The sequence below is a fragment of the Podarcis pityusensis genome, assembly GCF_964106645.2.
Source record: "Podarcis pityusensis genome assembly, chromosome: 10".
NCBI classification, from domain to species: domain Eukaryota; kingdom Metazoa; phylum Chordata; class Lepidosauria; order Squamata; family Lacertidae; genus Podarcis; species Podarcis pityusensis.
Window position 1 is genome coordinate 56,111,490 of NC_138035.1, and position 12,720 is coordinate 56,124,209.

General features: G+C 42.1%; 1 protein-coding gene across 1 annotated transcript in view; it reads right to left on the reverse strand.

The window, feature by feature from the left end:
• CTTNBP2 (cortactin binding protein 2) overlaps positions 1–12,720 on the reverse strand; it is a 126,084-nt gene that overhangs the window by 50,813 nt on the left and 62,551 nt on the right. The window contains 2 exon segments of the mRNA XM_081023454.1: positions 4,578–4,728; positions 9,852–9,951. Of these exon segments, the coding sequence (XP_080879580.1) occupies positions 4,578–4,728; positions 9,852–9,951 (251 nt within the window).

The window sequence follows — 12,720 nt, forward strand, 5'->3', positions numbered from 1 at the left end:
CTTTTGTGTAAATAAGTGTCGTGTCACAGGCGATTTCACATAAAGCAAAGCAAGGATCTGACAGGGGGTTGTGAGCAGGGGCCACACCCCAGTTAAGAAATCAGCAGTCTGAAAGAGAAGAGTGGAACTGGACTATTTAGAGAGAGGGCAGCTGGGTTGTTATCAACTGCATTACACCTGCTTGGATCAGAGATTTCTGAGAGCTCTTTCTGAGGCATTGCTTCTAAACAGATCACCTTCCAAGGCCTGCAGCTTAGAACTTATTGATCCATGGTTCGAGAAATGAACTACCGACCCACAATCAATTTAACTTGGACACAGATTGAAATTATGACATTTAACACGCATGACTTAACCCCTGTAGCATACGTCAGTCAAATTCCCTAGGCAGCAGACTCAAGAGTATAATCCCACACATGCTTACTCAGAAGTATTCCTACCAGTTGTTCAACTGAAACAAACATGAACAGGAAAACAGGTACAGGACTGCAGTGTCAGAGTGTTGCAAAGATCCTCATACGTATAAAATGAAACACAATTACAGTGGTACCTCAGGTTACATACGCTTCAGGTTACAGACTCCGCTAACCCAGAAATAGTACCTCAGGTTAAGAACTTTGCTTCAGGATAAGAACAGAAATTGTGCTCCGGCAGTGCAGCGGCAGCAGGAGGCCGCATTAGCTAAGTTGGTGCTTCAGGTTAAGAACAGTTTCAGGTTAAGAACGGACCTCCGGAACGAATTAAGTACTTAACCTAAGGTACCACTGTATTCAGGCTTACTAGGTAAAGGTAAAGGGGACCCCTGACCATTAGGTCCAGTCGTGACTGACTCTGGGGTTGCGCGCTCATCTCGCTCTATAGGACGAGTGAGCCAGCGTTTGTCCGCAGACAGCTTCTGGGTCATGTGGCCAGCATGACTAAACCGCTTCTGGCGAACCAGAGCAGCACATGGAAACACCGTTTACCTTCCAGCCGGAGCGGTACCTACTTGCACTTTGACGTGCTTTTGAACTGCTAGGTTGGCAGGAGCAGGGACCAAGCAATGGGAGCTCACCCCGTCGCGGGGATTCGAACCGCTGACCTTCTGATCGGCAAGTCCTAGGCTCTGTGGTTTAACCCACAGCACCACCCACGTCCATTCAGGCTTATTAGAACTCCTCTATAATATTTTCAACATCCAGTTTTATCCCAGCTCTCCAGAAAACAGCACTGCTGCTTACCCAGTACAGTGGTACCTCAGGTTAAGTACTTAATTCGTTCTGAAGGTCCGTTCTTAACCTGAAACTGTTCTTAACCTGAAGCAGCACTTTAGCTAATGGGGCCTCCTGCTGCCACTGCGCCGCCGGAGCACAATTTCTGTTCTTATCCTGAAGCAAAGTTCTTAACCCGAGGTAATATTTCTGGGTTAGCGGAAGCTGTAACCTGAAGCGTATGTAACCTGAAGCGTATGTAACCCGAGGTACCACTGTATATGAAAAAGACCAACTTTTGTAGCCCACCTAGGATCGCACAGATGTAGGAATGGACACAGAGGACCACATGGGACTTCAGACATGGGGATTATTGCATTAGTTTTCCTGATTATAATGCTAGCGCTTCTCTCCCTGTATCTAATGTTCCTTTTGCACTGCATGACCTGCTGTGTTATGGAACTGGGCCTTTTTGATAGATCTACTGCCAGGCTGGTGGGACGCGGGTGGCGCTGTGCATAAAACCTCAGCGCCTAGGACTTGCCGATCGTCAGGTCGGCGGTTCGAATCCCTGAGGCAGGGTGCACTCCCGTTGCTCGGTCCCAGCGCCTGCCAACCTAGCAGTTCGAAAGCACCCCTGGGTGCAAGTAGATAAATAGGGACCGCTTACTAGCGGGAAGGTAAACGGCGTTTCCGTGTGCTGCACTGGCTCGCCAGATGCAGCTTGTCACGCTGGCCATGTGACCCGGAAGTGTCTTCGGACAGCGCTGGCCCCCGGCCTCTTAAGCGAGATGGGCGCGCAACCCCAGAGTCGGACACGACTGGCCCGTACGGGCAGGGGTACCTTTACCTTTACCTTACTACCAGGTTGAGCTAAAATTTATTGACACTAGAGGACATCGTTGGATTTGTCATCCTGAAACCGCAACCCCCCGCCACCTTATGCACATGTGTACTTCTCTTCCCCATGAAAACAACAGGAAAGAACTGTATGCTGGGATACTGCCCCAAATTTCATCATGTGAGCAGCAGTTGTGAGATCCATGAATACTGGGGAAATGCAAAACTTCTGTGATTTTCTAGATTACTGTGATTGCAAACAGATTTTTCTCTGGAAGCAATTAACATATGAGAGCTAAACGTCCACGAGATTCCACTAGTTTTCCAGAAGTGGCTGTTACGACATGTGAAAGATCACATAAAGCCTAAAAATATCAGGTGAGGAAACAGAATAAAGTGCTCTCTGAAGGCAGCCCTAAGGCTGGCATGTATAAACATCTTTGAACCACCTGTTCCACAGATCATTTCCAAACCGACCAAATCTATCTTGTTAAGCAAGGCATGTCTAGGGACCTTTGCTTATTAAATGGCACAATGAGTGATAGATACGTTTCTGAACCATTTCTGGATGAAATCGTTCACAAAATTAACAAGGACTCTGATAAAAGCTGCATTTACAAACCGGAGATCTTCAGCCTTATGAAAATGAATCCCAAGCCACGATGCCTTTAATACAGAACCTGTTCTGCTTCTGTTCCATTTCACATTTCTATTTCTCTCTCTGATTTCTGCTGTGATCTTCTACCACGTCTTTGAGTGGAAACAAATGCTTCACTCAATATACGAAGATACTTATAGTGACAGAGCAACAATCCATCCAACCTAACACTGGACAGTTCAGTCAGTACTGAGAGACACAATGGAAATATTACCCCAATTTTTTAAATATGAATATAGTATGCTCCATTGAATGTAATGGGCAAATAATAATAATAATAATAATAATAATAATAATAATAATGTATACCCTGCCCATCTGGCTGGGTTTCTCCAGCCACTCTGGGCTGCTTCCAATAAAAGATTAAAAATACATTAAATATAATTTGAACAAGCATAGTAAGTTGTCACATCAGCAGCAACAAGAGTAATTTATGTGCCTATATCTTTGAATTTCAAACTGTGTTACTGGAAACTTAGCAAATGTCCCTTGATAGAATAAGGATAATGGTAGACTAACTTCTTGGGAGATAAAGGCCACACGATACACCCCAAGCTTGTGTGTCCCCATGCCCCAGCCTCCTCTGTAGCAATCCAGAAGTTTGTGCTTCTATTTTGATTAATCACAGCTTGCCATTTCATCAGAGCCCTGCAAACTGTTGTTTACAAAGCTGGCTTCTTTCAATAAACCATAGGTAAGATTCGCCACTGTTTAAGGTTTATATCACTAAACTGTGGTTAATCCAAATGGGAAGTGAAGGCTCCCATCTCCTTCTTGTGGCTGCACTAGAGGAGAAGAGGCAATGGGGGAGGCTAGATTTTTTCCTGTCAAAATACACCAAAAGGAACTATTATGTCCAAATGCTGCCAACACGTCCACCACTCCCCCAGAAGCACAGAAATAGTACTGGACATGTTTTAAGATATCTGCCTAGTTTTCAGGGGATGATAGCTAAGGACGATATGAACCAAGAGTACATCCTGAACTCTCCAGCAAAATTTGTAAGAGTTGTGCAGCAAACGCCCTAACAGTACAGTGTTTAAAAACCACTGCTATATAATATTCATGCACTGAAATAGTTACTTTAAAAACATATGAATGAGTCCTTAGCAGGAAACGTAATTTGATATATGGATATAGGAATGGCGGGTGGTAATAAATTGGGATGATTTATCTGCTTCTTTGTTACTAGGAACATAATATTTCTGCTCCTATATTTTTAAAATATTTCTGCATCTTCCAAAGTCCAAACATTTTTTAAAAACAGTGAGATGTCAGTTTCTTTATATTCATTTGTTGTATGTTAATTTCAAAGATAGAATAAGAATCTTCCTTATTTAGTCTGATCTATTACTCTCTCAGAAGTTCCTTTTTAAAAAACCCAAAAGAATCCTCAATTTTTTTACCACCCCTTTGTAGACTGTTTCCTCTGCAGGAAGAACAAAAGCAATCTTCTACTAAGCAAGGTGTCCGAGCTTTTGAATCAGAGACAAGAAAAATCTCTATTGAAGTTGACATCATGGAAAACAAGAGCTTATAGGAGCAGGATGTGAGTAACAACTGCTTCAAATTTCAAGTCTGTGAGGCAGGATGACAGGAAAGATAATTATTTCAGAAATCTTATGGGGAAATAAATAATTGAATGCAGTTGAAGGCATTTTACAACGGCACACAACCATATAAATGTGAAACCTTCCATTAATTCCAAAGGATTTCATGCAGTACAGCAGTTAAGATTATGAACAAATGCCTCAACAGAAGCCATTTTGACACACAGCAATGCAGCCGTTAGGGTTATTAATATATGCCTCAACCGAAACCATTCTGAAGCAGCTCACTCCTGCTCTTCTTGAAATGTTGACTTTGAAAAATGGGCTTTTAAGACTTACACAGGTTTCTGCACTTCTGTCTGCTCCAGCTTCCAACAAGAGTTTGACACATTCATTATTTCCGTTTCTACAGGCCAAGTAGAGAGGTGTCTCTCCCTTTTCAGCAGCGTGATTAATGTCAGCATGATACATGATTAATAATTCTGCACATCTAGGGACAGAAGCATTGGACATGTTAGAAGAATACCTGACCTGGAAAAGACATGACCTTTAAAATGCCATTCAGCTACAATACCTTCTCCAAACATAGATTCGATTATACTGCATCAACAAAGGTAATTGCCTTAAAACCATTATGATCAGGGACACATATTAAATCCAAAATTGGTGCCTGGATACTGAAAATAGGCAAATTCTCTCATCCAGTTATTTGTGAAGACTTCAGCTAATGAAGTTTGAGGAATATGTTGCAGAATATTTGAATTATAACAAGCAAACTGGTCAATTTGTGTTCGCACATGTCTCCTTAGCTTATTAATATGGCATTATTTATTTGTTTTATTTATTTAAACAGATTTCATGAAGTCCTGCCTTTTTAGGGTGTTCACTCTTCCAAGCAATTAGCACGTGTTATGATTACTAGCAATTAAAACAATAAAAACAGGAAACAACAACATTAAATTAGCAGCAGTAGAATGGACCACAGTGCTTAAAACCAGGATGCATTTTTTGTTGATAAAAATAAAATAAGGTCTCTTCTAAAAGCCAACAGAGAGGAATCTATGCATATTTCTCTGCAAAGGGAATTCCACAGATAAGTGACCACTATACCTGACACTAGTATTCATCCATCTAATAGCTCTCTGAGTGGATCAGGGAGCAAGGCACCAGATGCCAATTGTAAATCTTGGGCAGCTGCATATGGGCAAGTACCAATGTAAGGAAAATTCAAGGGCAGGAAGCAGGGGTGCCAATAAAATATTGTGGGGGGCAGGTAAGCTCTGCCCCGCATAATCAATCATATGATGCAGTGCGCACACACCATTTGAATAGGAATGCCCATAACTTTGTGGGGGCCCGGCCCCCTCAAATATTTTACTGAGGAGGGGCGAAGCCCCCACGGCCCCTACAAGTTGGCACCTATGACAGGAAGCATGCTCCCAGTCCCAGCAAGTAACAGAAGCAGAAACTCCAGATATCAAATTGAGAAGTGGATTTCCAAAGAGATGCAATGAGGCCTGGCTAAACAGGAAGGCCTTTGAGATAGTGGCCATGTGTGTTCAAGAGTCTGTGAAGTGTGCAAGTCCGCATGTGACAGGGTTCAACATGGCAGCTTCTTCCATGAACACTGTATAGTCAGGATGTGTGGAATGTTAAAAGCTTCTGGTACAAGCATCTGATGATCAAAGCAATAAAAGCACAGGTTACAGGGTCAAAATCATGTCTTCCCAATGGAAATTCCACTCACACTAGCCAACACGTGGTTTTGGTTGCAACCCAACTCCCTCATCTTCTGACCCTGAACTGGTCACAACCGGATAGAATTCAGATTACCTATATAATAAATGCATCCACTCCTGCCTTTGCTCCTTCTGGATTCTAGGAAAACATTTTATTGGATTTTATACTTCAGGTAATTAGAAACCTTTGTTTAAGAACAGCACATTTGGCACTATTCATTCTGGTAGCCAGCAATCTCCTTAAATCTAAACGGCTTCACTGCAATATAATATACAGTGGTACCTCGGGTTAAGTACTTAATTCGTTCCGGAGGTCCGTTCTTAACCTGAAACTGTTCTTAACCTGAAGCACCACTTTAGCCATTGCTGCCGCACCTCCGGAGCACAATTTCTGTTCTCATCCTGAAGCAAAGTTCCTAAACTGAGGTACTATTTCTGGGTTAGCGGTGTAATCTGAAGTGTATGTAACCTGAAGCGTATGTAACCCGAGGTACCACTGTACAGGTAATTCACAGGGGTTATGTTCTGGAGACTGCATGCAAAGCTGAAATCGTGTATAGTCAAAACAATCCTGGAACTGTCCCTGTGTGAGCATCCCTACCTTTCTGAAGCTGGTGTGCTGAGCAGGACTTGCCTTCACAAAGCAGAGAGAGAGCTTAAGCACTTTTTCTGCAGCAGGAAAACCTGGTGCAGAAAGAGCTTTTAAGCTCCCCGCCTTGCGTGTGTTTAGTTTGTGTGATTTCAGCTGGGTAGTAGGTAAAGCACTTAAAGCTGAAATTGCACAAGTTAAAAGTACATATGTTGCGAGTTACCTGTATATGTAGAATGCATCTTATTCCTTTTTAATACCTCATTTTTTGATAGAGACTGAGGGGAGGGGGGGAGAACTAGGCGTTTGCAAAACTAGGGTGCCCAAAACTGGGGTGTCAGGACAAGCAGAACAGATATGCAACAAGAGAGGTATGGTAAGAAAATATTTAGGCAAGGAGAGGAGGAAAACAAGAGGCAAAGTGTTAGAAAAATTAAGAGGGACTGATAAATAGGAGGAAAAATGAGAAGCATCAAAACATTTAAAGAACAGAAGCATAAGAATCCTTCAGACTGGTGGGAGGGAGAGCAGGAGGAAATAAGGACAGGGCTGTCTGAGATTAAAAGGAAATGAAGATGAGAGCAAAAGCTGCAGAATGAATTGAAATGTATGTAAATGAACAGGGGTTATAGTTTATGGTCACAAGAGAGCACATTGCTCTCCAAATGGCAGGAAGTTGAGATCAATTCCAAGTCTCCTCTCAACTGAGTGCTGAACTCTGGGGCAAAATCTGACAAGCCACCAGACGAGATGGCAGAAGTGACACTTTCCACTGAAAGGATGTTATCTGTAACTGGAATAACAGGGTTGCCTCAGGTCAGGAATCAGTCTGATTGACAGCCCCACAGGAAAACCTGCACCACACCTGTCTGAACTATGTGGAGTTCTAGCCAATATAAATAGCATCTCAGTCATTTAAATGCCAGATTTCTGGGGCGGCAACAGTATCTGCTAGGGTGGCAAGGAAAAATAGGGCTGCCATATGTCTGAATCTGAAAGCTGGAACATCCAGGGGGAATTTATGAAAGGCGGCACTTTGTCCTAGATCATAGGACAATCGCAAAATTGTGATTTTGTTAAACAGAAGCTCGACAACTTTTGGGGTACCCTGGTTTTTACTTCTTGGCAACCCTAGGAAAACGGAACAACAAAATTTGCAGGAGATACCATCCATAAGATTGAATGCACTCATAGACACAATCAAATCATCAGTAAAATATGGATCTCTGCAGTACTATTAGAATTAATCCTATTCAAGTCCAGAGAGGATGGATGGATACAAGATTACCTGAAAAGAGCTGATATCAGCTCTGTTTTTCTACAATCTTTCATATAATAGTGAAAGAGTTTCATTTAGCAAGAAATGTAAAGTATTCAGCAGCTATGAAAAGCATATCTTGCTGCTCTCACAACAACATTCATACTTGTCCCATTATACTACCCCACATTCTTACTGCTCAGAGCCTTCAAAATGAAAAGGGATATAAACATAAAACAATCGAATTATCGCTGCAAAGGCTCTGGTAGTATAAACGGAACAAATAAAAACTAGTATCAGCTTATTTGCATTTGTTGTTTAGTCGTTTAGTCGTGTCCGACTCTTCGTGACCCGACCAGAACATGCCAGGTCCATGCTTATTTGCATGCAATGATGCAATCAACAAACCACAAGCCTCCTCAACATTCTCTTATCACAAAAATTGTAATGTGGGAAGGATATTCATGTCAGACATGGGTATGCCCATTAATGACTACATGATTTGGCATTCACATTATCTTTCTTGTAGGCCAAAGTACCGTATTTTTTGCTCTATAGGATGCACTTTTTCCCCTCCAAAAATGAAGGGGAAATGTGTGTGCGTCCTATGGAGCGAATGCAGGCTTTCGCTGAAGCCTGGAGAGCGAAAGGGGTCGGTGCGCACCAACCCCTCTCGCTCTCCAGGCTTCAGGCAGCTATCTGCAAGCCTGCGGAGTGCTCCTATGGAGTGAAAAATACGATAACCCACCCAATGCACACAAACTATTTTTTTATATAGAGGAGGGTCTTGAGTGTAAGCTCCCAGGATAGGAAATAGCACTAAACCCAGAATAAAATGCCAAAAGGCTAGAAATTTCAGCATGTTTTCTTAGAGCTAACTAATCAGACTTACTTTCAAGTAAGAGTAGTAAGGCTCTAAGTTTTATTTTATTTTATTGGTGAGGGGGATGATATCAGATCACTAGTTTGCAGAGAAAAAGAAGGAGGAAGAGGAGGAGGAGGAGGAGGAGGAGGAAACATGAATTCAGCAAATCTCTTTAAGCAGACTGTTAAAGGAAGGTCTGTTACCCCTTTTTCAATTATAAGTGTGAAAGCTCTGAAATAGGCTCACATTAGAGAATCTAGCTCACAATACTATACTTCTCCTATTTCTGGGGATATTTAAACAGTTTCTCACACCTTGATAACAGTGAGGAACTGATTTGCGGATAACTTCAGCTTCCTCACCTTACCGGCCAATCCCAACTGACACCCCCCCCCCAAATTATATCCTTCCATGGTTAAATATAGTACACAGATATTTCTCACAAGAAAGCAGCTTTTCAAAATTGTAATGTATTGCTTCAGTCAGTTACCATCAAAGTCCTACAAAAGTGTGCCTTTATTCCGTTTCCTCAGGCACTGCGTTAAATGAAACATCCTTGCTCTTTGACATATTATACCCCAACTGAGGGGGCTTTTTCTGTAGGCAGACCACTTTTTGAAGGATCAAAGGCAAAATATCAATGAACGCAATTTCCCCATCAGCTGCCAGCACATGCTTTTCATTTAATTTTTGTGCTCAAAGAAATGGCTGATAAGGCTTTCAGTAAAAGCTTGACCATAAATCCGTCCAGAGCTCCCGTTAAGAGATGCATTTTTAGAAGGCAAGACCCATTTTTCCCATTTGAAAGAACACTATTATTTATTAAATTTATAGGCTGCCCTTCATCTGAAGACCACAGGATGGTTTACAACATAAAAATACAAATATATAACTTAAAATGTTGCAGTATGAAGTATGAAAGCGAAACCTTTTTTGCAGCATGGCTTTATTGTAAATCATAGAAACTCAAGAGCTTTTTAAAAATCCCCAAACATCTCTACTTCTAACAGAAAATCTCATAATAATATTACAATTGAGGATTATAGGCAGGAATAAGTCTTTAATTGAGTACGTTTTTCTCTCGCAGCTTGTGCACCCCAATACTTAAAAGATTACAAGGAATTCTGTGTCTGGAGAAACACATAATTGCCATGTTACTTACTTGCAACGTCCCTGAGCAACTGCTGAACACAAGGGTGTAAAGCCATTTTTATCAACAGGATCAACTTGAGCTTCTGAAGTCAGCAGCAATCTTACACAATCTAGGAGTTGGAAAACACAAAGGCATATTGATATATAAGAGGGAAGTGGCGGGGAGAGATAAGGGTTTGAAAACCAGAGAGCATTCCTCAGAAACCGTGCATCTACAGTATGTAACCATAAAAGTTCCTTTGGATATCTGGTTGTCCAACTGTTGAAACAGAGTGCTGGACTAGATGGGTCTTCATATGTTCTTATCTACCAAAGGCAATATTCTGCATTGTGATGCCAGCTTACTAAGACACCTGGGCAAGGCAAACTTATCTCTCATACATAGAGAGAGCAAATTAACAAAGTCTTCCCGTTCACCAAGTTCTTTTTTATTTTTATTTTATTTATTAGATTTATATAACGCCCTTCTTCATAAGATCTCAGGGTGGTTCACAGAATAAAATACAGGATAAAAGCAAGTAAAAAATTAAAACAAAACAGCAAAACAATATCCCCCTCTTCCCACAGACACATTTAAAAGGCCAGAGAATATTATTGAAAAGAAACGTTTTCACCTAAAAATACATAACGAAGGCACCAGGTGAACTTCCCTGGGGAGAACACTCCACAAACAGGGAGCCAATACAGAAAGAAAAACCTTTCTGAGCCTTTTAATGCTTTGGAATACACTGGAAATTTTCCAACTTTGGATTTTGCTGTCACAAGATTTGGTGATGGCCGCTAGCTTAAGATGACTTAGTAAGTGGATAAGAAAAATCCACAGAGATGTCTACTGCTACAAGTCATGATGGCTACATTCACGCTCCCCATTCGGAGGCAGAATGTCATTTGCCAAGAAGAATCGATGGGAGAGGTCTACTACCTTCATGTCTAGCTTGTGGGAGACTTGTGACTGGCCACACTGGGAAACTGGCAACTGAAATGTTGGTCTAATCCAAAAGGATTCTTCTTATGTACCTCCAAGATTCCCTTGCAACCACTGCTTTCCTTACTGCACCCCCACCCCAACGGCTTTCTATGCTACCTCTTGCTCAAATCTGATGAAGTTATAGGATTCTGAGGCTGTAAGTGTCCCATCCTGACCCAAATGTAGACACATCTATGTCTACAGGGGAAGGAGACCAGTGTAGAAGAGCTGCAATCAGACCCCAGAGTTTATATTAATGTCTCACACCAGGAGCTAATCTTAGGGCTGCAAGATCAAGTTGTTTAGGATCTGCACTGCTTCATGGTTTGATCCTGCCATTTCTCTCTGGAATAAAGAGCAACAGTTCAGCTTCCCAATTACTTTGCTAAGCAGAGAGACAACAGCTTGCCCTAGGTCACTCAGTGAACTTTAATGCCCAAACACAGAGCAGAACCCGGATTTCTATGCAACCACTCCTCTTCACTGTCATAAATAAAATATTGAACTTGGTACTGATATATTTCATCATTCTGAAAACAAATCCAAATTGTTATCGTCGTGACAGCCCACTGAAAACCACCAGCTTTTCTACCTCATTGTGTGTTCCCAATGTGATCAATTTCATTACTTGTTTTAGGCAGAAGAAACACAGCCATCAAGTTTCCGTCCAAATTGTACCAGTTTCTCAGTGGACTGTTTTGCCTTCCTTCCAACATATACAAGTCTTGAATAATCACCAGGAGTGATAAAAATTATTTGACCATAAAAGCTTTCCATTTGCTTAAACTGTGTTGAAATGTCTCAGCAATACTTTGATGTTAATACTGTTTTCTCCATATAATTTCAGAATGAAAGATCAAGGGCATGCCGCCAATAACAGTGGAATCCCAAATTCTCCAAGTGCCCCTATTTTCCAGGGACAGTCCTGGATCTACAGAAGCTGTCCTGGTTTCTGATTTGATCACGGAATGTCACGGTTTTCCTTACATGGCCCTATTTTCAGTGGAAAAATGTTGAAGGGTATGGCAGGATGCCCCTCTTTTCATCAGAGAAATGTTGGAGGGTGTGGAGTTATGTGACCCCCCAAGCCAAGGAGATACGTAACTATACAACCTTCAAAAGACATCGAAAGGCAGCCCTGTATAGGGATTTTTTTTAAAAAAATGTTTAATGTTTTATTATGTTTTTATATATGTTGGAAGCTGCCCAGAGCTGCCGGGGTAACCTAGTCAGATGTGTGGGGTATAAATAATAAAATTATTATTTATTGTTATGGAAAAGGGTGTCCCTATTTTCATCGGAGAAATGTTGGAGGGTATGGAATCCTATAAAAAGATAAAGGGACCCCTGACCATTAGGTCCAGTCATGACTGACTCTGGGGTTGCGGCACTCATCTCGCTTTATTGGCCGAGGGAGCTGGCGTACAGCTTCCGGGTCATGTGGCCAGCATGACTAAGACGCTTCTGGCGAACCAGAGCAGCGCATGGAAACACTGTTTACCTTCCCGCCGGAGCAGTACCTATTTATCTACTTCCACTTTGACGTGCTTTCAAACTGCTAGGTTGGCAGGGGCAGGGACCGAGCAACGGGAGCTCACCCCGTCACGGGGATTCGAACCGCCGACCTTCTGATCGGGCTCTGTGGTTTGACTATACATGTCTACTAAAAAGCCTGGCTCCCTGCAACAGTCCAGTGAGACAAACCCCTAGGTAAGTGTGCATAGGAGGTGTGGGAAATTTTGCCTCGCAAGCCAAATTTGACCCTGGTTCCAGTTGGCCATTTGCCCCCAAGCAAATCCACCTGCTCCACACCTGACATTATATGTGTGTGATACTGCTTTGAAATCCTGACAATCATCACTTGATGTCACGGTGGCATCAGATGATTAACTGTCCACCTGTCCAAAATTTG